Raw genomic sequence first — 21958 nt, 5'->3', positions numbered from 1 at the left:
AGCTTCAGTCAAATTAGGAATCAAATTAGCTCAGCGATGTCGGTCCTGTTTATTGTGTAGTTGTTACATACTTTAGTTTCTCTTGTGTGAAATGTGTCCTAGTTTTTCCTTTGTCCTGTTATTTGCGCTCTGTCCATAATATTGTGTGCTACAGGAATTTACTATAAAAAAAGAATATATCTGGAAGGATATGTGATGTAGGTCTGCTTACCTGGTGTACACCAAATGTTACACTGTTGCTCATTCACTGGGCAGTTTCGGTGGCTCACAAGATTGCTATTTGTGTCTCTTTCTGTATATATAATAGGAGGATAGCTGATTTATTTATTTAATGGGGAACTGCCAAAATCTATGCGAGTGGGACAAAATCTGAGCATTTTGTGAGTATTAGGCAAAGTACTGCGCTTGTGTGACCATGGCTATGTAATTATATTGCATAATTGTGTACATTGTTTCCTGATTGTTTTTGTTTTTAGATTTATCGTGTTGGAATTTGTACTTTTTTTTTAAAATAATTTTTTATTTTTTTTAGGTAGTTGACAGTATAGAGGCAGGAAGGAAACATTAGCAAAGTGGGGGGGTATGACACACAACGAAGGTCCCTAACAGAACTCAAACTCGGGACATTGTGGTGATATTAACCACTTACCACCAGAATGCCCAGGATCGCTTCCTTGACAGTTCCTGTGATAAGCACATGGATTGAGTAAATGTAACTGTAGTTTAGCTTATGAATTAACACTAATCACATGTGTACTCCTGTGTTTGGTCCAGTTTACTTTCACTCCACAAACTAACTGCGCCAGAGTCTGACTGGAAGCAGAACAAAGTTGCAGTTGTTTGGTCCACACGACAGTTCAAATGACAGCTACCAGACTAAACAAACCCTGTTTGTGTTACAACAAGGAAACTTTTCTCATATACTTTCATCCAGAGCACCAAGAGGCCGTTTTAACTTTTCTGAAAGCACAAGTGAAGCACTGCCATTTCTGTATGTGTTACAGGTCAAGCTTTAAGCTATTCAGAATCCAGCTTGCTACCTCAGCACACAGTTGAGGGCCTAAAGCTGTAGTTGATTTCTTAAGAGATGACGTTACTTTTCTGACACTGTTAACTTATTTAATACCACAAGTAGATGAAAGGATTGTACCCTTCTAATTGAGTGAGGCACCTGAATGCTGTCGTTTCCAGGTGATGAGAGAGGGATCATCTGATGTCCTCAACAAGCTGTATGACACAGCTGTGGACAAGTTGGAGGCCATAAAAAGTGACTACGAGGCTCTGAGGAAGCGCTACAATGAGAAGACGGCTGGTCACAACGCAGACCTGAGTCGTCTGGACCAGGCTGAGGAGGAGAACCACCGGCTGCAGAAACAGCTGGACATGCTGCTGAAGCAGAGGGATGCTGCCATCCACTATCAGCAGCAGTGCTCCTCATCTATAAGAAGGTAAAGCCGGAAATGTCACAGACACATAAATTTGGCAGTACTAGAAGCCGCACACACAGACTCAGCAGCTGTAAAATGATTAACAGCAGGTGCTGCAAACTTCTACAAATCTACAAAGTGCTTAAAACATTCTTAATCCAAGGCAGATGAAGTTTTGCAGATGGGCAGATGCTTTCCCATTTTAACTTTTCCTTCGTGATGCTGAAATTGCGAGTCAGGGCACTTGCTGTTTTTGCCTGCCTGTTTTTTTTTTAATTGGTTATGTCTTCAGAAAATATTAATCTGCAAAGGGTGACTGTTTAGAAAGCACAACCGAATACATTCCCTATGTGGTACAGGTTTGACAACACGCAGCAAGAACTGTCCAAGGCCACAGCCCAGAACAAGGAGCTGCAGCGAGAGATGGAGCGACTGCAGTCAGAGGCCACGCGGCTGAAGACCCAGCAGCTCAAGGCGGCGAAAGACTGTGAGAAATGCAAGGAGGAGCGCGACTCTGTGATCAACGAGTACCGTCTGATCATGAGCGAGCGGGACCAGGTGATCAAAGAGGTGGACAGGCTTCAGACTGGGCTGGAGATGGCAGAGGCGAAGCTGAAGAACACTTCCTCAGAGAAACGGGTGGCCAGCGAGGAGCTGGAGGCTCTCCGACAGGTAACAGCTCTCTCAGTCCCATACTAAGAATTAAATCAGGTTGAACATTTAAGAATGAGGAGAACAGTAAGTAACTGTCAGTTTGGATCATGGACTCATGGACTATAAAACATTAATTTCATGACCATTGCTTCAAATGTACAATCCTACTTTTTGTGCTCTTTGTGTATGTTGATGATGAGTGACTTTTTGAATAATGTGTTTCAAATGTATCGGCTGTAGTTAAGCTGCTTATAGCTACGGTCATCATTTATTTTGTCAACACCCAGAACTTATTTAGCATGCACAAAAAGTAATCATGGTATTGGTAAGTCTACAATTTAGTTTAAATCGCCAACCTTTTAAAAGATTCAAAATGGACAACACAAATCGGTAAAAACAAAAAAAAAAAGTGAGAATCATCAGTTCTTCACCTAAAAGTGTTAGTGGTAAGATTTGATTGATCCCAAGGGGGCCCTGCAAGCAGGCCAAACACAATGATACAGATATGGTACAGAAACAATACAAAATGAAACTGTATTTTTTTAAAAAACCTGCTTTGGACTTTTTTGGGGATTGGAACAGAAGAGTATGGACTCACTCTTGATCTCTATCATCCACTTGTGACATGTGTTTGTGTGATGTGAAGGAGCTGGCCTCAGCACTGGTGGACAGGGACCGGGCCATCTGTGAAAAGAATGAGCTGTTGGAGAAATACTGCCACGAGGTGAAGGACAAGGCAGAGGCCCAGAAAGAGTTAAGCCAGGCCTGCAAGGACATTGAGACGGTGCGCGAGGAGAGGGACGTGGCCCGCAAGGAGAGGACAGAGGCCATCATCCAGAGGGACCAGCTGCTGCGAGAGTATTACCAGGCCAGACAGGTAGACAGACAGAATGGAGATTTATCGTTGCAAGTGGAGGGATTGATTTATTTCTCTGACAATAATCTCTTCATCCCATCTCATATAGTAGTAGTAATAGTAAGTGGTTTTTTTGGGGGGGGTTTTTTCAGCAGCTGGCAGATTTCCACACATTGATTGTGTTGAGAAATGTGTGTATCACCCATCACTATGTTTCTATGTTTCACTATGATTAATTGCTATGAAAGTGCTGAGATTCCTTCATTAGGGAATTACTTTGAAAAGTCTCTTTGACTTTGAGGTGCGCAAGAAAACTGTACTGCATCAGAAATGGATAATAAAGCCAAACGAGTACAGTTAAATGGAATTAATTTAACAATGGACTTCATTAATGCTGTCACTACTTGACAGTCTCCCTGCTGTGCGGTTATATAGAGTGAGAGAGACAGAGAGAGCGTGTGTCACAGATACACCAGTAGGCCCTCAGAGGATATACATTTAATATACTATATCTGACCCACTTTAAAACACACTACCTATTTCAATCTATGACTGTTACACCTCAAACTACCTTTACAAGACATCACAGGTGGAAATATTATTTTAGCTGTTTATGGTTAACCATGATGAAAAATTTCATCTTTGAGTCAGTTTCTCTAAACTCACCGTGTTCTAATACGTTAGCATTAAGCCTTCATACTGCAATAAAAATGAGCTTCATTGGTGTGGATGTGTTGCTACACACAAATTAAAAATGATCCTGGAAGTCCAGTTTAATGCAAGAAAATACAGCAAGGGGTCTAAAGAAGAATTATACCCTTCATCTTATAAAGTAAATGCACCAGGATTGTGTGTCTGCGTGGATTTGATTGGCAAATTAAATGAGTTACCGGATGTTACAATGTGTTGCAGCAAAAGTTTAGCTAGGTTTAACTTCTTGGCAGACAACTGCTTATTTTATTGAATTATCTTTTGTAATTGTGCTGGAGCCTCTGCATCACAACCACTGCCGAGCCAGTGATGTGGTCTCATTGAAATTTATTAAGACGCTGCCTTTTTGATACACTGCTAATTTCGGGGTGAACACAGCCTCAAGCCTCCAGCAAAAATATTTGTTTCATGGGAAAAGGTATCTGTATGTATCTCACTAACTGCTTGATTTGATCCTTTTACAAAGTCCTTTTTAAAGTGTGTCTACCAGAGCATCAGGCTTAATCTTAGATTAAAAGTGCCTTTCTGCTCGCCTCCTTTTTACAGTCCTACATTGACCTTCATCACCTTACATTTCCTTCAACTCCTCCAGAAACAAGACTCCGCTACTCTGGACATTGAACGAGCCAACAAGGAGATCGAGATGCTGAGGAAGCACTACGAGGCTATCTCTCAGGAGCTGAAGGAGGCCCTGCAAGAGGCCGAGGTAGCCAAGTGTCGACGAGACTGGGCCTTTCAGGAGAGGGACAAGATAGTGGCAGAGAGGGAGAGCATACGGTAAGGAGCGGGTTCAAAAGACATCAGAGTTTGTCATATGGAAATATGTTAACATTTACGTTGCATGTTAGTGAAAAAAAAACTTAGACGAAAATAGATTTGTTTACATTTTGTGTGACGCCTTATTAAAATGTGTGCATCTGTCAGCACGTTATGTGACAACCTGAGGCGAGAGAGGGACAGAGCTGTGAGTGATCTGGCAGATGCTCTGAGGAATCTGGATGACACGAGGAAACAAAAGAATGACACTGCACGGGAACTCAAAGAGCTAAAGTGAGTAATTTCTTGCCAGGTTTATGCCATCTTCTATTCTATTTTTAGGTTTAAAACTTGAATGTTATTCACCAAGTTTCTACTTGTGTCAGATGCTGTGCTCCTCTGCCCAAATGTAGATTTTATACCAGATCTTTTGTGCCACCCAGTGGAGAAATTATGTCACTGACTAAGCAAAGTTGAGATCACTTCTGAAGTTGACTGTACTTATTTAAGAGCTACACCTTTTTAATGTTTCCTGCAGAGAAAAGATGGAGGACCAGTTAGAAAAGGAAGCAAGGTTTCGTCAGCTAATGGCTCACAGTTCACACGATTCAGCCATTGACACAGACTCGATGGAGTGGGAAACGGAAGTTATAGAATTTGAAAAGCACAGAGTAAGAACCACCTCAAATATTATTTTCTTGACCGAGCCAAATTTGATTTACTATGAATTGTAACTAAATTGATTTTGTTTTGTCTTAATCAGGACATGGATTTGAAAGCACTTGGGTTTGATATTGCTGAAGGGGTAAATGATCCTTATTTACCAGGAGACTGTGGCATATTTGTCAGTAAGGTGGATAAAGGAAGTATTGCTGAAGGAAGATTGAGGTAAATGTCTCCTTGCATGGCCAGCTCGGTAAATAAAACACATTTTATTAATGCTGGGTGTCATTTAAAAATGTACTAGGTCAGTGGCACCCAAGTTCCGAAAGTAAAAAATTTTAGTTCCCAAGAAGCATTGACATTTGAAATCCAGTCCTACATTATACATATTTTTGTCGTTATTTTCTCTTGTAGAATTTGATTCATTGAAGCATCACTCTCCTTTCTCTGTGCAGGGTGAATGATTGGTTGTTGAAAATTAATGATGTGGACCTCACCAATAAGGACAGGAAGCAGGTGATCAAAGTGGTGCTGAGCGGTGAGGGAGTGATCAATATGGTGGTTCGGAGAAGGAAGTCGCTAGGAGGACGGATGATTACTCCGATCCAGATGAACCTGGCTGGACACAAAGGCCAGCTTTAAGAAATACACTTTCAACATGCAACTACTGACATTCCAGTACACAAAATACAGTAGTTACTAATGTTATATAGTGCTGCAAATGTAATAAAGTGTTTTTAACTTTTTCTGTCTTACCTCTCAGATAGTGGCATAGGTCTGGAAAGTGGAGTGTTTGTTGCAACTTTGGCTCCAGGTAGTCCAGCTGCCAGAGACTGCACGCTTACTGTTGGGGATAGACTGTTAGCTGTGAGTATGCTGGCCAAAAATGTGTCGAAGTTACGTGAGAGATGATGCCCATTTAATACTGTGAGACCGAAAATGGGCATAGAGGTTGGCCTCTAGTGCCCTCTACCGGCACAGGCATGTTGTGTTTAATCTAGAACACACTGGAACTTTTGTCTCAAATATTCATAGTATACACTTTTGATAGTTAGTGTACAGGAAACTTATATATGTTTTATACTGTATGTTTTACTATTTTATACTACCAGGAAATTATACAAGGTGTCAACAAATGCCAATCAAACTGTAACACTGAATAGCTTCTGCTACTGTTTAAATTTGGAAAAAGCTAAATGTTTGTCCATGATTTTAGTCTTCTCCTCCAAAAAGTATGACCGCTGGAATGTTTCTAGCCTTGTTTTTTTGTCCATTAAAGATCAATGGAATTGCGCTCGATAACAAGTCGCTCTCTGAATGCGAGTCTCTGCTGAGGAACTGCCGTGATTCTCTCAGCATCTCCCTCATGAAGGTGAAGTCCTCAGATCTACAACACACCACAAAAACTGCCACTGATCTAGTCCTAGACACAATGATGTAAACTCAACCAAAAAACAAATTACAAATGTGTTGTAAAAAACAAAGGAAAAAATTGTTTTAAGACAAGACCATAGTTGCATAATCTATATAATGACCTATTCCTAGATAAAACATCGCTTTCACGTCCTTCTGCAGGCCATTGAGTCTTTGTTTGCAAAGATGATCATTATATGCTTCAATTTTTTGTTAATTAAAAATAAATATAGTAAAATAACTATTTATTTACCTCCCTTCCTCGACAGTTCCTCCCACAGAGCTGTTCTGGCCAGAGTTTATTTGAAAGTTTGAGAGACTCAGAAAAGAGTTCTCGGCTCCAGTCCTGTGAGATCCATGCCAGGAACTGCAGGAACTCCAAGCACAACTGCTCTACACAAACTGACATTTGCAGCTGTGACCTGAGCGAGGGAGGGGATAAAGTGTGTAAGGATACAGGTGACTCTCTGGACAGCAGCGGCAGTGACACTCACTGCCACCACAAGCCTTTTTCCAACAGCTCTCTACACTCCCGCTCCCTTTCCACAACCCATAGTTCCTCAGAGCCCCACCCAGACTTCTGCTACAGGAGGCAGGAGCTCCCCCATCACCCCTTCACCTTCACCCCCGTGCTTTCGAACTGCAGCTCGCCTAAGACCGCTGTGGATCGAGTGCAGAGCTCACCAGCGAAGCCTGGCGGAGGCACGTGGCCGAAAGTCATAGCGGGCGCTTCTATTCTGGAGTGTGCCCAGCTCTCAATCTACAAAAAAGCCAAACAGAGGAAGTCCATCTTTGACGTGAACGCTTTCAGGCGACCTGAGGCGCCCTCGAAACTGGACTACATGTCTCTTTCTCAGTTGCCCAAGAACTCGCCACAGAGCTCGATATCTGAATCCGCCCAGACCCCTCCCACCCCGCCAGCAAGGAGCGACTCATTCAGATTTAAACATCGCCAGCAGAACAGCTCGGCGTCGGACACCACGATCACCACCACCACTCCGCCAGCCTCCCCGGCCCAAGCTACAAGCCCACAGGACGAGGGAGAGGCGGGGAACCACCTCTATTTCGCCATTGCTCCTCCAAGAGAGACTGAAAGCGGCACCAAGAAATCTGCTGAGGAGGAGGGGAGCCGAAACAAGGCAGAGGAGCGGGGAAAGAGGAGGTATCGGCCAAAATCCGCACCGGCACTGCGGCGAAATGTTACTCCATTACACATCCCGGTTCCCATGCAGGTCACTGAGATGCTGTCTTTATCTGATCTGGAATTCTCATTGATGTGTATGTGTGTTTCTGCCTTTTGTCAGTTGCAGCCCTTGTGTTATTAGCTGTTTGATTGCTTATTGTAGGTACAGAGTTTCTCTAACGACGAGCATTCACCAGAGCCCATGGACTTGTTACGCTTCTCTCCTATGCGAACCAATCGGTACAGCATGCCCTTTGCACCCCCCAGCTATAGCAGCATTAAAGCTCGTAAGTACCTTTGACTGTTCTGCAAATATTCACAGGACGGAAATGTGACTTGACCATAACTTTACTTCTCATCACTTCGTCTACGCTGAGTCTGATATCATCTCTGATCTGGTTCTGTGTGCTTCCCCAGACCCAGCACAACGAGGGTTAGCCCCGTGTCCAGCTGTGACGGCTGTCATGAGGAACCCGGTCTACACTGCCTGGAGCCACGAGATCCAGACCAACAACTGCCCTCCAGCTCCCAGCTCAGGCATCAACCCACATTTACACACAAGGTGCCATTGTAGTCATTTTCCAGACTCTTTTCTTTTTTTCTTTGTTCACACTAATGGGCCTTTTTCACAGCAGACATTTTGACTTGTCATAGTGGGAAAAGCACAGGTGTTACGGTACATTAACAAAGTGTCCTACTCAGATGTGACAGTTAGCCAGCATGCACAATAAGAGGACTCTGAAACCGAAGCAGCTAAATGGGATTCAGCCATTATTAGTTTTGTTGTTAGAGCTGTTCTTTTCCTACTGTGACATGTCAAAATATCTTCTGTGAAAAAGGCCTAGATATCCAGTGATGAGTTAGTCCAGCTCCTCCTGTTTTGTTTTAACACTAAGTAATACAGCCTAAAGGTGAGGTTTTGCTGCTGTTTAATATCATTGTAAACTGAGGGGTTTGGGTTTTGGACTGGTTGGTAACAAAACAAGACATTTTAAAATGGTATCTTGGGTTCTGAGAACTTGGGATGGGCATTTTTATTTTAGATATTATACATTTAACTAATTGATACTGAAAGTAGCCACTAGTTTCATCCCTAGTATTGTTTTTTTTCTCCTTCAATATTGATTTAATAACTCCTGTGATGGGGCATTTATGATACAACAGTGTTTACCCTGCCCTAGATCTCATGAACAGATGGCATGTAGCAAATTATATCTTACTCTTACTATTGAATAATTGACCGCCAGGGGACTTAACTGATGCCCTTTTCTCCACTTTTAGCCCCCAGCATCAAGGTCACCTCAGTCTGGACCTTGGCCACAAGCGCCCTGGAGACTTGACTGAGACGAGCTGCAGCCAACCACCACACAGCACAAACTCCCTGCCCTCCAGCACCACACTGGGTACGTATGGAGTCCTAGTTTTAGGCAAATCACAACTTGTATATAATACGTCCTGTAAATGATCAGTTGAATATTCTCATTTCCAAATTCTTTTACTTCTAGTGGTATTTAGCCATGAAGACAATTTTGGTTTGATTTTTGAGATATCAGGTCCTGGTTTCTCTGGATGATCCACAGACCTTAATGTTTTATTGGGATTTAAAAAAAAAGTAAAATCCAGATCATTGTGTCTGTAAAGGTGGGATTTTGTAGAAATAGGTAAAATAATTTTACACTGATCAATTGTATCAGGATAGCAGCAGAGATGTCAAAGATGGATATTTCCAAACAAATATCCCTAAAAACTATCACGGTTTCCTACGATCTATAGTAGAGGCAAGCTTAAAATGGAATTTCACAGATTTTACACCAAAGTCTGTTTACAGGTATTGGAGTACAACTGCATAATCTCCGATTGAATTGTCGGCAGTCGAGTTGCGTTGTGGGTAATTTAGGTATCCTTTTTTCATAAGGAAGTTGGATGCATCGAATAAAAACGACAGTATCTTGTCCTGATGCATCATAATGAAAGTGTTGGAGACTAACTTCACTAACAGTTTTACAGTTTGAAGAAATATAACATCAACCATCAGTGAAAAAGGGCAGCAGTATTACTGCATATCGCACAGCACAGGCCACACATATAATGAGCATTTAGACCATCATGACCATGAGATGTATCGCACTCCTCGTGACAGTGACTGATGGGCCACAACACACATTTGCAATGTAGTAATTCATCACAGATCCCTATTGCAATGTCTGGAAGAACAGCTGATATACGGCTACATAATCAAGCGAGAAATGCATGTTTATTTTCTGTAACTTTCACTTAACTGACCCTTTTTAACAAATGTTCTCTGGTTGTGGTCTTCAGACTCCACTTCACAGTTTAGGGCAGAACGTATTAAGATCCCTCCATCTCGTTATCCCCGCTCCACTGGTTCCGACAGAGGTACGTTTGAGTTTAGCATTTATGTCGTCTGATAATGAGCGTTAGAGCAGCAACAGCAGGTTGGAATTCATACCATTTCTCCTCTACCGCTCCAGGCTCCCTCTCACATTCGGAGTGTAGCAGCCCGACACCTCCAATGTCCCCTTTCAACCTGGAGACATCGTCTTTCGCCAGCAGCCAATCGCAGAGCTCCATTTTCACCCAGCCCAGGATATCAGTCAGCCCTGCTCCAGTTGGTGACAGGCGGAAGGATGGGTAGGCCAGTCCCTCGTCCGGGTCGTTATGCTGCCATCATTCAGCAGAACACGACGTGTTTTCCACCATTTGTCTGTACTTCTGTCTGCTTCAGTGTGATTAAGTGCCTGTAAAGCAGTAAACAAAGCTGTGAGCTTCCATCTCATATCATTAGTATGCTGACTCCCCATCTATCTCTTTATTCTCATCTCTTTCCTCTCACCTGCTGTTCATTATAACCTGAAAAAACCTGAAACCTTTCTCTCCTGCTTTGGGTGATCACTGTCTTTCTTCCCTCTCTCCATCTCCTTCTCAGATGTGTCTCTTATAACACTTACTCTGTCAGACTTCCACTGGCAGTTAAGCCCAAGTTCCTATCTTTAAGAAGCTTGAGGTTTGTCCTGTGCTGCTTGTAGCACATACATACCTTTTTAAGTCATCACCTTTTTCTTTGTTTCGTTGTCAATTCAGCAGCATTATGAATAAATGATTGCATGACTTTGAGATTTCTGAAATGCACTTTGCATGTCCAGCACTTTGCACGTCCCACACAGCTCCCAAATCTTATTGTTGAGACTTAAACCCTGAAGGCTAGCGATGCATCTTTAAAGAAATTGTCAGAAGCAAATCACAGCGCAGAGAGATGCATCCAATTTCAGGCAACAGCTTCTCCTTTGAATTCTATTTGGAATTATGTTTAAGTATCCTTCAGAGTTGCATGTTGCATCCTGTCAGCAGTCTTCTCGGACAAATGTCAGAACATTACAGTTGTACAGCATGTTCCTCTTTTTCCCCTGAAGGCCATACTTGGAGGAGCCACGCAATGTGACCGTACAGAAAGGAGCAGAACCACTGGGGATCTCCATTGTGAGTGGAGAGAACGGGGGAGTGTTTGTGTCCAAAGTGACAGCAGGCAGCATTGCACACCAAGCTCGTTTAGAGTATGGAGACCAACTCCTCGAGGTACAGCAGCCGCCAAACAAAACAAAATATCTATCTGTGCTTTATTGTTTCTTCCTGTTTCTAATGAACCACTGCTGTTTACAGTTTAATGGAATCAACCTTCGCAACGCCAACGAGCAGCAGGCACGTCTGGTGATCGGGCAGCAATGTGACACAGTAACCATTTTGGCTCAGTATAATCCTCACATGTTTCAGCTGGGCAACCACTCTCGGTCCGGGTAAGAAGGAGAGGAGGAAAGAAAACCACAGTAACTCACACAGATTGGTTTCATGAATTTTGGGTCATCAAATTGGACCATTCTAGCAAGAAAAGCGGCACAGTGCCAGTGGAAGTTGTTTTCAGTATAATGTGAGAAAATGAATGGAATGGTTATGCTATTCTACATACAGTTAAAACACTGATATATCGCAGCGAACAACACAATCAAACAGACACCTTTCTGCGGCGCCAATAGAACAAATGGTTTAGGTAACACCAGACGTAGAGTAAATTTTCAAAACGACACCGTTTTGTCTTTTTTTTTTTTCTTTTTTTTTTTTTAAGACTGACATTATTTCTGAAACTCAATGACTACGTTTTTTTATTTTAATTAATCTAGCAAAGAGTTTTTGACTCCTGTCCTTAGTTCTCGTATGGAGTCCATCAACAGCCAGCCGACTCCCCAAGACAGCGGAGCCACCACCCCAGACAATCACTCCGCTGTCGATACGCTGAGTGAGCAGGACGAGGGCACCATGACGCCGCCATCCAAACAGACTACTCCTGCCACCAGCCCTCACAACTCCTTCAGGAAGTACTGGAACACATTTCTGTTATCACTAATGCAGCTAATTTCATGTTTAGTGTGTGTTTAATATTTCATATGTGACATTTTTTTCACATTTTGTTTTACTAAAGCTGAACTTTAAAGCTATTGGTAGGCATTGTAGTGGCATTAAGGACAGACAAATTCAAAGCTTGACTGAAGTTTTTCTTCAGGCTTCCCGGTTTGAGTATGTGCCGAGCCACAGAGCTCCGGCTGGTGAGGCTGAAGAGGATTCAAGCGGAGCTGGGAGTTCAGGTCTGTGGAGGAAACCTGTACGGCATCTTTGTGGAGAGTCTGGATGACGACAGTCCTGCTAAGAGTCCAGATGGCCTGCTGCCAGGAGACTTGATACTGGAGGTACCTGAACAATAAAAATTTCTTGGGCGGTTGGTGTTAACACAACCTCTGACCTCTGCATTCCTTTTGTACTGGCCTAGGAGTTCCATGTAGCTACCATTTTAACCTACCACATTACATTGCACCTCTCAAAATTTGAAACGCCATGGCCTGTCGAAGGAGCATAACCCCTTGTTGATGAATTGTTTTTGGCTGTGCTACCACCAAGCCAATCACTTCTCCTCTTTCTAAAATATACCGTTAACAAAGGAAGCTGGCATAATTTGATGGTGAGACTGAATGAAAGCACTCTGCAGTTATACATTTCCAAAGTTCAAGAACTGCTCCATTTTTAGATTTTGTTCCATTATCTAACTGCTGTTTTTTGTGCATTGTTTAGCTCGCTTTTACTGATGAGTCATTCTGTGTTGGCAGCCGAGCCCGGTGTCCTTTTTGTCAACTATATAATTGATGTTTTCAAACAGTACAATGGCATCAGCTTGAAGAACAAAACTAAAGAAGAGGCTTACCTGGAAATGTTGAAACCAGCTGAGACAATCACATTCAAGGTCCAGAACTGCGTGGACAACCTCTCTGCAATCAAAGAGTCCCATGGAGATGGATTTTACATAAGGTACCTTAACTGTTTTTCAAACAATCCAAACTGGGGACAAAGCATGTTTAAACTTTAGTTGTTGTATTGCACATTAGCGTTTGTAGCTAGTTGTAGCATGCACTGAAGTCATCAGAACATAAAAACAAGACTAGCAAGTGTACAAATGAAAAATCTGTTCCAGTATCCAACAAATCATCATAACCACAACTTCTGTATAATGGAGGCCCAACAAAACCTCCATAAAGGAATTCTCATACCATATTTTGGTAATTTTCTGTTTTTGAAGAGTGAATCTATGAAAGGGTTGAATCTTAAACATCAAATCTATCTTATAGGCTCTTTAATCTTCATATTGTACTGTGAAATTTTCTCTGTCAGTCCTCAGTCCTTGTTTGAAGGTCAGCAGAATGTATTTACCATAACTGCTTTATTGTTCATCTCTTTTCAGAGCACTTTATGAGAGGGTGGCAGAGGTCGAGCAGGAACTGAGCTTTAACAAAGATGACATTCTTTATGTTGAAGATACGCTACCAAACGGCAATTTTGGCTACTGGATGGCCTGGCAACTTGATGAGAACGCACAGAAGCTGGGAAAGGGGCAGATTCCAAGTAAATATATGTAAGTCCAGCCTATAGTTTTTTTTTAGAGCCTAACTGAAAAATTGCCATGCCAGTATCATCCACCGATATGAGCTAATTGCAGGAAACAGAGAGACGGAAGACGGATTCTCAAATCACGTTTATGAGTGGTGTTGTTGCAAAGTTTGTCCACCAGAGGCCACTCTGCAACTCCCCTGTTGGCAACACACCTGTTTAACCCACAAATCCACCACAAAAGTTTATTTTTAAACTGCGTCATGTTATCTTGGAGAGGTCTCATAACTACACATAACAAATGTTAGGGATAGTCTTTGTTTATGTTATGCATTTCTAAAAAGAAAAAAAGAATATCGGCCGATCTATCTGATTTTTATAATCCTCAAATATCAAAATTGGTATCAGTCTTAAAAACCCAATATTGGTTGGGCTCTAGTTTCCTTTGTGGTTATATTCATAAATCTAAAAGAGCACATCCAGATTCATGAAGTGAATGTGGTCTTATATCTATAAGGATGGACCAGGAGCTCTACAGGAGACACGATATGAAAGATGATAACGGCACCAGCAAGACTCTGTCTGCTGCTGCACGGAGATCCTTCTTCCGCCGGAGGATGAAGCACAAACGCAGCGGATCCAAAGATGGGAAGGATCTGATGGCTCTGGACGCCATAAGCACAGACTCTCTACCCATCACAGAAGGTGAGATATCATCTACTGAGGCTGATTTGTCATAAATGCACAAGGCAAGCAACATAATGAGTGAACGATAATGATGGATTCTTGAGTGAATTTTGATACAGTAATCAGATTGTTAACTTTATGACCTCAGTGTCCTTTCCTTAGCAGAAGTATCTGCAGGAAGGTATACTCAAGTTTCCAAAATAAAGGTGGTCATTGTAAAGAAGAGTTCAATTTGGTTTCGGTGTTGGTTGAGAATCTTGTTATCTTCAGATTCATGGAGTACACGTCAGCTTATGAGGAAAAGGAAAAAAAATAAAAGCGGGAGAGAGAATTTAAGGAAAAAGAGTTTGAAAAACAGCCATAATTTCAGGCACTGAAATCTTGACACTAAAGAGTTTTAGAGAATAATTTCAGAGTTACTAAAAAGTTGATATTTTGAAGATTTTTATCCGCAGCAGTAAAATGTATCTAATGTGAAACAGAGAAAAAATAATAATAATATGCAATAAGGATGAGACATAGGCTACTATCGAATTGTTCATTTCAACCTGTATGACACCGCAAAATGAAGTGTGGAGACTCTATCCAATCTAACGATATGTAGCATGTCCATATTAACTAAAGTTTAAACATTTACATTTGTATGTGAGATCTAAACCGCTTAGAACTAGCTCGAGCTGGGGACGGTGGACTTTAAGAGGTTTAATACATCCAAATAACTTTTTAAAACCACACCAGGCTTCTAATTGAGACCCGCATTTATTATTTTAAATGTGTAGCCACGCCAGGCCAGCAAAGGGGACAGGTGTCCCTTTTGGGACTAGGCTTTTAACTGAAGTTGTATGGTACCTAAATCAAAAAAAAGCATGATGCTGCTATACAGAACACATTGGCTCAAGAGAACCTTTCCCAGGATGCATAAATTCATAACTGTGCTTATTAAATAGCAGCTGTATCTCTATTGCAGGCGTGTGTGTTTTGGAATGAATTGTATTTCTATATTTCCTGCATAGACGGAGTGAGCCTGATGTACCAGCGAGTTCAGAGGGTTGGGTGCTCTTCCCCCAGACCAGTGCTGATCTTGGGACCACTAGTGGAGGCCAGTAAAGACCTGTTGGTGAAGGAGTTTCCTGCCATGTTCTGTCGCTGTCTGCCTGGTAAGCTCATACACACAGAGCCAATCTGTTGTTAGTTTTATTTATTTATGAAGCACTACATATGTCCATCAGGTTTGTATCATTGGTTTCATACTGTAGAGATTGGTTTCACTGCAAGCTACTTAGTTTAGAGATTAGATTGTGAAATTAATGTAACAAATACAGTGAACTAAATCAGGGTGAATTATTCCAATTACATTTTTTTTACATTGATTTTACTTACAGAGATTATGAAGGCATCTCAGCAGGCGATAGAGCGCGGAGTAAAGGACTGTGTGTTCATTGACTACAAACGGAGGAGTGGCCATTTTGATGTGACAACTGTCGCATCAATAAAAGAGATCACAGAGAAGGTAAATTCATCTCACAGTGGATTATACTCCATACCAGGGCTATCAGTGTGACATCTCTGGACCGGAGATTGATAGCAATTGAGTTTTGTTGACTTTTATAACTGCCAACTGTAGGTGCAAAGTCCATATAGATTGATGGTATTTAAGAGCACATCTGTATACATAATATTGTCTAAAATACAAAATGGCTGAACTGCCAATTGGATAAGAATATAACTTCAAATTACTTTTTAATGTTGTTTTACTATGAATTGACCAAATGAATTTGGAGTCAAGCACCTGTGCCTACATATCTTACAACCAACTGGATGGATTTTGCACTGAGTTCAATAACTCCAAAATGCAGCTTTAATGTCAATTTATGCATCCAAAACCATTGTGAAGATAAATATAAGTCATTTGGGCATATTTCTTTGCAATGTTCTGTTTTGAACCATCCCCCATTTCTCATGCAGTCTTTTGTTGCTGTCATTTTTCTCTCATAGGACTGTCACTGTTTACTTGACATTGCCCCTCACGCCATCGAACGTCTTCACAGCGTTCACATCTACCCAATCATCATATTCATTCGCTACAAAAATGCCAAGCAGATAAAGTGAGTAATCCCACGCCTTTTTAAAAAAAAGATGTTTGTTTCAGGGTTTTGTTTTTTTGTTTTTTTTCTTGCCTGAAAACATGTCAAGTGAATGTCAAACGTGCGTTGTATTTTTTGTGCCACTGCTGTTTACTCAACTTCACTTCAAGTTCAGATCCTTCTGCGGCATACTGAGAAAATCATTCATCCAAGGCTTTTGGTTCTGGAGGCTGTTTTTATGAGAATTAAATATTTTTTAAAGAATTTAGGCCCAATGTGATATCAAGATACAAAATATTAATCCACACAAATCATCAACATACATAGTAGTGTCTGTAGCATCTAATTTAATTACCTTTTGTTATTTTGCGGCAAACAAATTGGACATTAGATCCATATATAATGGATCCATATATAACAGTTGTACACAAGTTTATTTAGCATACATTTTAATTTTTTTGTGCTTTTTAGTGTTTTGGTCAAGAAGATGGATGTTAGAGTGACTCAGCTACACATTCCTCCAAAAAAAGCTCCCATCTATGTTGTTTCCAGTTCTCCTTCCAAAAAATATAATTTTTGTATTACTCTTCTTTTTTTTTTTTTCTTCCTGTTGAGACAAGACAGAATTGACATCTGCTGCATTCATAATCATATTCATCCTGCAGACACAACAAAAGCTAACTGATCGACCTGATTTGATCAGTGTCATTAGTTCAGAAGCCACAGCCTGCTCTCTTCCACCACCTGCCAGGGTTTTGATAGGATGAATGTGGATATTTCAAAGATCCCCACTGCTTTTTCATTTGTAATGGCAGGGGAAGATTAAATCTGCTCAGACCTCAGCATGGTCTTTTATGCACGCATACACAAATAAAGACACATTCACGTCCGGCAGAAACGTGCTTTCTCGGCCACACGCGGACATACGACCACACCCACAAATCTGTGAAGTGGTGCAGCAGGCAAACATGGTGGAGATTGATTCCTGCTAAGCCTCTGCTGTCATCAGCTGAGTGCCAGCTGTCTAGGGAGAGCTTGCAGGGCCTGTGGCTCCGCTTTGTGGCGTGGGTGGCTAAAACACTTGCTGACCCCTCCCCACCCGCCGCAGCCACCACATACACACAAACACACCTCCCACTGCCTGCCTGCCAGCTGCAGCTCAAGCTCCTCCATGGGTTTTTAATGCTCTGGGAGGTATCAGCAGACGTGTGTATGTATATGTTAACTGCATACGGAGTACTAGGGAAAGATGGGAGTGTGATTCTAGGTTAGGTCAGAGACTAAAGGCCGAGTAGTCACATGACTTTGTTAGACTGCAGATATGGAGAGAAACAGTGGGCTGAAAGGATTTGTAGTAGAGAGAGCTTATAAATGCTCTGTGTCTGTCAAGGCTAACAGACAAACCAATACAATATCTCAATTCTATCATACCGTATGTATTCAAAAATCCCTCTTTAATTCCGCACCTGGGTTTTTTAGTCCATTGTGGGCAATGTTCTAACTTGATGAGTATGATATTGTTTATGGATTTACAGGGTTTCTGCTTAAATATGATGAAGTTCAAGTATTTAATACACCGGATAAGCCAAAAACTAACATTCCCATATTGTTACACTCAATAGAATTTCCAGAAAATGTATTTATTTACATTCTTAAGATGTGGTTATTGAGATTCATATACACTTTTGTTATAGTGCAAATGCTATCATCCAGTCAGGTCAAAATAAATCACACGTTTAGACAAATCAGATCTTGCTTACAAGCACAATGTTAAGAATTATTTCAATAATGTGTGGACATTCGGTGTAATCTTAAAATCTCATCTGAAGAAGTTATTTTAAAAAAATGATTTATTGGTATAGACACCTGACTCCTTCCACATAGTGGTATTGTGCCTTTTTATGAATCTCTGTGTGAAGTGAGATTTTCAAGGATGCTGACAGGCGTTGATGTTGTCTTTTCAGAGAGCAGAAAGATCCTTTGTACCTGCGGGATAGACTCTCACAGAAACATTCCAAGGAGCAGTATGAGGCGGCACAGAAAGTAGAGCAGGAATACAGCCGCTTCTTCACAGGTTGGTGGAAATTACTTGTTTTCTCTCTGAGGTGCTAAAGATAGCTGGATGGAGATGGATATTACTGTAAGAATGTATTGTTTTCAGCTGATAGAGACATCTGCAGTGTCCTGTTAATGTACTGACTGGAGAACTAAATGTGTATATGATGAATCATTTGAGAGTCATCGGAGGGCTGGACATCAGTATGTAAATAAAGGTTTATCCATGCAGGTTGTTTTAGTTTAATCTACAGAATTTTTATATCTACTGCTGAGGCTTCTTGCTCTACCTCACTGCAATGGAGGTGAATGTAGTTTGTGCTTGTCCAAGCGTTGAAAAAAATGTCCTACTTAAAATAATCAACAGAAGTCACTGAGGACAGCCCACAGTAAGGTCCCTGGATTAGTCTACAACTTGACAACATTTATTGTATATCTTTGGGGATGAGCGCTACATCAGATTAGAGGGACCTGTCAGACTACACATTGAGCAGTGCAATCTTTCATGACTGGAATGACACGAAAGACACTCTGACATGCCAACACCTCTGCACACAGCATTGATAGTCTTTGACTGTGACAAAGTACAGAGAATAAAACAGCAAATCGTTGTCCCTGATGCTTATTTTCTTCCAGATGCTTCACATCCCCACAGTTTTTTTTTGGGCTGATGTAGACATCACCTGGCATAAATTCAAGATTCTAGTTGAGTTTTTCAAATGTAATTTTTAAGAATTCGTTAAGCACAACAGAATAATAAATATATAGTATTGGGGTGGAAGCAGAAACCTCAGCAGTTGACTGCACTAATAGAGTCAGGGTTAAGTGGTATTTAGGTGAACTGGCCCATTTTAAGGCAGAACCTGTTACATAGTAAGGGTCCCTTCGGATAAAAATGAACAGAATACACAAATGAAATGAGAGACCCATCTAGCAAACCCAGTTATAATAAGTCATGGTAGCAAAATGTAATATTATAATGTGGTCTAGTTTAACCAAGCACCAGCACTAGAGGGTATCTGAGGTTTCTGGAGCACAGTATCTCTGTGTTTTTTCACAGATAAGTTTTAAAAAGTTTTGGTATCTGGAGCAGCAGCCAGTCTGAGACACACAACTGTCCAGCTGATTAATGCCTCTATAAAAGGAGGCGATTTATGGGGAGGGACTTTTGAAATAGACACATTACACCGCTGATCCCTTCTAACAGGGAGAGGTGGCCAAATTCTGCACACAATAAGAACTGTAATTCTGAGCAGTTTAATAAGTCTGAGTATCTGCTAGTAGATGGCATGAAGTGGAGCTGATCACATCCCTGTTGTACTTTAAATCTCCAAAGTCCTGAATGTATATAATTTGCAAGCATAATGAAGATGTCTCATTGGGTTCTGGGAACTTGTGATATGTGTTTTTGTTTTTCTAGAGCTGAACCAATAAGTCAGTTAAGTTGATCAACAGAATATGTATTTGCTACTTTTCTGATAATCAGTATTTTTCATTTCCAATTTTTAAGCAAAAATACCAAATATTTGAGTTTCAGCTTCTTAGTTAGGATTTGCTGCTTTTTTTGTAAAGTGGAACTCTGATGATTTTATACATCACTTGTGGCTAAAGACTACAATTTTGAAAATGGAAAAAAATGCTAGCATAACACGCCCAAATCTCTGCCCGAAACTGTTGGTGGTGGTTGAGTTGCACTGTGGGAAATGTAGGCATCAGGTTTTGACAAGGAAGAAGAATGCATGGAATAAATAGATTTTTGATCTTTTTTTAACCTCCCATCATGAATCTGACAGTGCTGTAGGAGTGCAATGCTAAATTGGTGAAGTACTTTTAATCAAGAAAATAATCATTAGTTGTACCATTTTTTTTTTTCAACCTTTTGGAATGTTAGAAAATTACCTGATTTGATTTTTTTTTTTTTTTAATTCCCCACCCCCACTGTGTTGCAGGCGTAGTCCAAGGAGGCAGCGTCTCCTACATTTGCACTCAGATCATGACCATCGTGGAGCAGGAACAGAGTAAAGTATTATGGATTCCAGATGGAGCACCGTAGAAATGTCACCTCACACCACACCCCACTCTGAAAACACTCGAGATGATGTGATTTTTATTATGGGACACAAAGAATCGGTACATTAACAGACATCATGGTTAACTCCAATGCTTTCTCACAAATAGCAATATCAGCAGTGATGATGACGATCATGTACTATTCCCACTACAATGGTGATTTACTGTACTACAGATAGATTTGTTTACACTAGCATTTAATACTTGAATGTTTTATTTTCCTTCACATCTAGTAGCACTCCTTTAATGTCTTTGTCCCATGAACATGTGGTACCACAGGAAGTCTGCATCGATGCAAACTGAAGACTTTATTCTTGAAGTGAAGATGGAGAGTGGATAACTGTGTTCCCTACTCTATATTTATACATATTTTCCTGCCATTTAATTTATCTAATCAAATCAAAGATGTTGGTTATGAACATTTTGTTATATAAATGTAGTTAGTAGGAAGGATAATGTTTTCCAATTAATGTCATTATTTATAGAGGCTTTGGGGCAAGTTTGCTTCCTATCTTCACATTATTGTTCCGTTTTGTTCCGTTTTTTCTCTGTTGACATCATTTCAATCCTCAAAATACTATTGTGCCAAGCTTAAAAAATATGTGCTAATTACACTCCATTCTTGGATTTATTAACACTACAACTTCCATCATAAATCACACTGCAGGTATGTTTGTTGCGCCACAGATTGTCCCAGTTTGTGTGTTCTACTGGTATTGCCAATACTTGTTCCTCTTTGTCAAGTGGATTTTTAAAGAAGGGATATTTGCATTTCTAGTTCATGGTTGGCTGTCAGCTAAACACATTCACATGCACCTCCTTGGATTTTCATCCGATCACGTTAACATTTCATGTACAAGTTGGATGAAACACTTTTAGGTCAGGTCCTGCTAATGAAGGTTAATATTACCCTGGTTAATATTAAAAACAGTACTGTTAATTGTATGCAATTTGTCTGTATTTTCCTTGAAATATACACTGAACAAAGTGTTCAGTTTCTTCTAAGATGATTCACAAAGCATCCTTATATTTGGTAAGCGAAAATACTGGACAAGTTCGACCTCAAAGATCAATGCACCTTTTATCCACTAGGGGGAGCACACCACTATTGCAGGTGAGAAAGGTTGAGATGATTTTTTTAAAAATCACTTTTCACACTACATTATAATATAGCTGCCTGTTCTAGAAAGAATACTCGTATTCCTTGACTTATTGAACAACTTTTCAGTCGATATAGTTTCACATTGTTTATATTGCAAACGCTTGAACACGCATGATTCTCTTTATAAGTGCTGAAATATGTTGGAGATGCTGCTGTTATGCAGTTTTAGGTTTATGCAATCAGGAGGGTTTGTTTTTATCAAACCTAAATACACACGTTATGTAAACATGAAATTTTATAATAGAAATAGAAAGTTTATACTTTGCTAGGACATCTAAAGAAATTCTATCT

General features: G+C 40.7%; 1 protein-coding gene across 2 annotated transcripts in view; it reads left to right on the top strand.

Moving 5' to 3' along the window:
* The window catches only part of LOC119916054 (disks large homolog 5-like), a 32246-nt gene extending 10796 nt beyond the window's left edge, over nucleotides 1–21450 (top strand). For both annotated transcript variants that reach the window (XM_038735915.1, XM_038735914.1), the window contains exons 6-33: nucleotides 1192–1448; nucleotides 1787–2099; nucleotides 2728–2958; nucleotides 4241–4425; nucleotides 4573–4698; nucleotides 4943–5075; nucleotides 5168–5292; nucleotides 5523–5698; nucleotides 5831–5934; nucleotides 6347–6439; nucleotides 6750–7712; nucleotides 7827–7950; nucleotides 8081–8225; nucleotides 8945–9066; nucleotides 9983–10060; nucleotides 10156–10315; nucleotides 11095–11257; nucleotides 11342–11475; nucleotides 11884–12051; nucleotides 12237–12420; nucleotides 12885–13033; nucleotides 13464–13634; nucleotides 14127–14314; nucleotides 15310–15453; nucleotides 15679–15806; nucleotides 16292–16401; nucleotides 18345–18454; nucleotides 20385–21450. In XM_038735915.1, coding sequence (XP_038591843.1) covers nucleotides 1192–1448; nucleotides 1787–2099; nucleotides 2728–2958; nucleotides 4241–4425; nucleotides 4573–4698; nucleotides 4943–5075; nucleotides 5168–5292; nucleotides 5523–5698; nucleotides 5831–5934; nucleotides 6347–6439; nucleotides 6750–7712; nucleotides 7827–7950; nucleotides 8081–8225; nucleotides 8945–9066; nucleotides 9983–10060; nucleotides 10156–10315; nucleotides 11095–11257; nucleotides 11342–11475; nucleotides 11884–12051; nucleotides 12237–12420; nucleotides 12885–13033; nucleotides 13464–13634; nucleotides 14127–14314; nucleotides 15310–15453; nucleotides 15679–15806; nucleotides 16292–16401; nucleotides 18345–18454; nucleotides 20385–20488 — 5088 coding nt within the window. In that variant the 3' untranslated portion in view covers nucleotides 20489–21450. The remainder of the gene's footprint in view (nucleotides 1–1191; nucleotides 1449–1786; nucleotides 2100–2727; nucleotides 2959–4240; nucleotides 4426–4572; nucleotides 4699–4942; nucleotides 5076–5167; nucleotides 5293–5522; nucleotides 5699–5830; nucleotides 5935–6346; nucleotides 6440–6749; nucleotides 7713–7826; nucleotides 7951–8080; nucleotides 8226–8944; nucleotides 9067–9982; nucleotides 10061–10155; nucleotides 10316–11094; nucleotides 11258–11341; nucleotides 11476–11883; nucleotides 12052–12236; nucleotides 12421–12884; nucleotides 13034–13463; nucleotides 13635–14126; nucleotides 14315–15309; nucleotides 15454–15678; nucleotides 15807–16291; nucleotides 16402–18344; nucleotides 18455–20384) is intronic.
* Nucleotides 21451–21958: the final 508 nt, after the last annotated feature.

The sequence above is a fragment of the Micropterus salmoides genome, unplaced genomic scaffold, assembly GCF_014851395.1.
Source record: "Micropterus salmoides isolate LMB-PRFRI ecotype aquatic unplaced genomic scaffold, ASM1485139v1 Ms_hic_scaffold_21, whole genome shotgun sequence".
NCBI lineage: Eukaryota > Metazoa > Chordata > Actinopteri > Centrarchiformes > Centrarchidae > Micropterus > Micropterus salmoides.
This window is presented reverse-complemented; position numbering and strand designations above follow the sequence as displayed.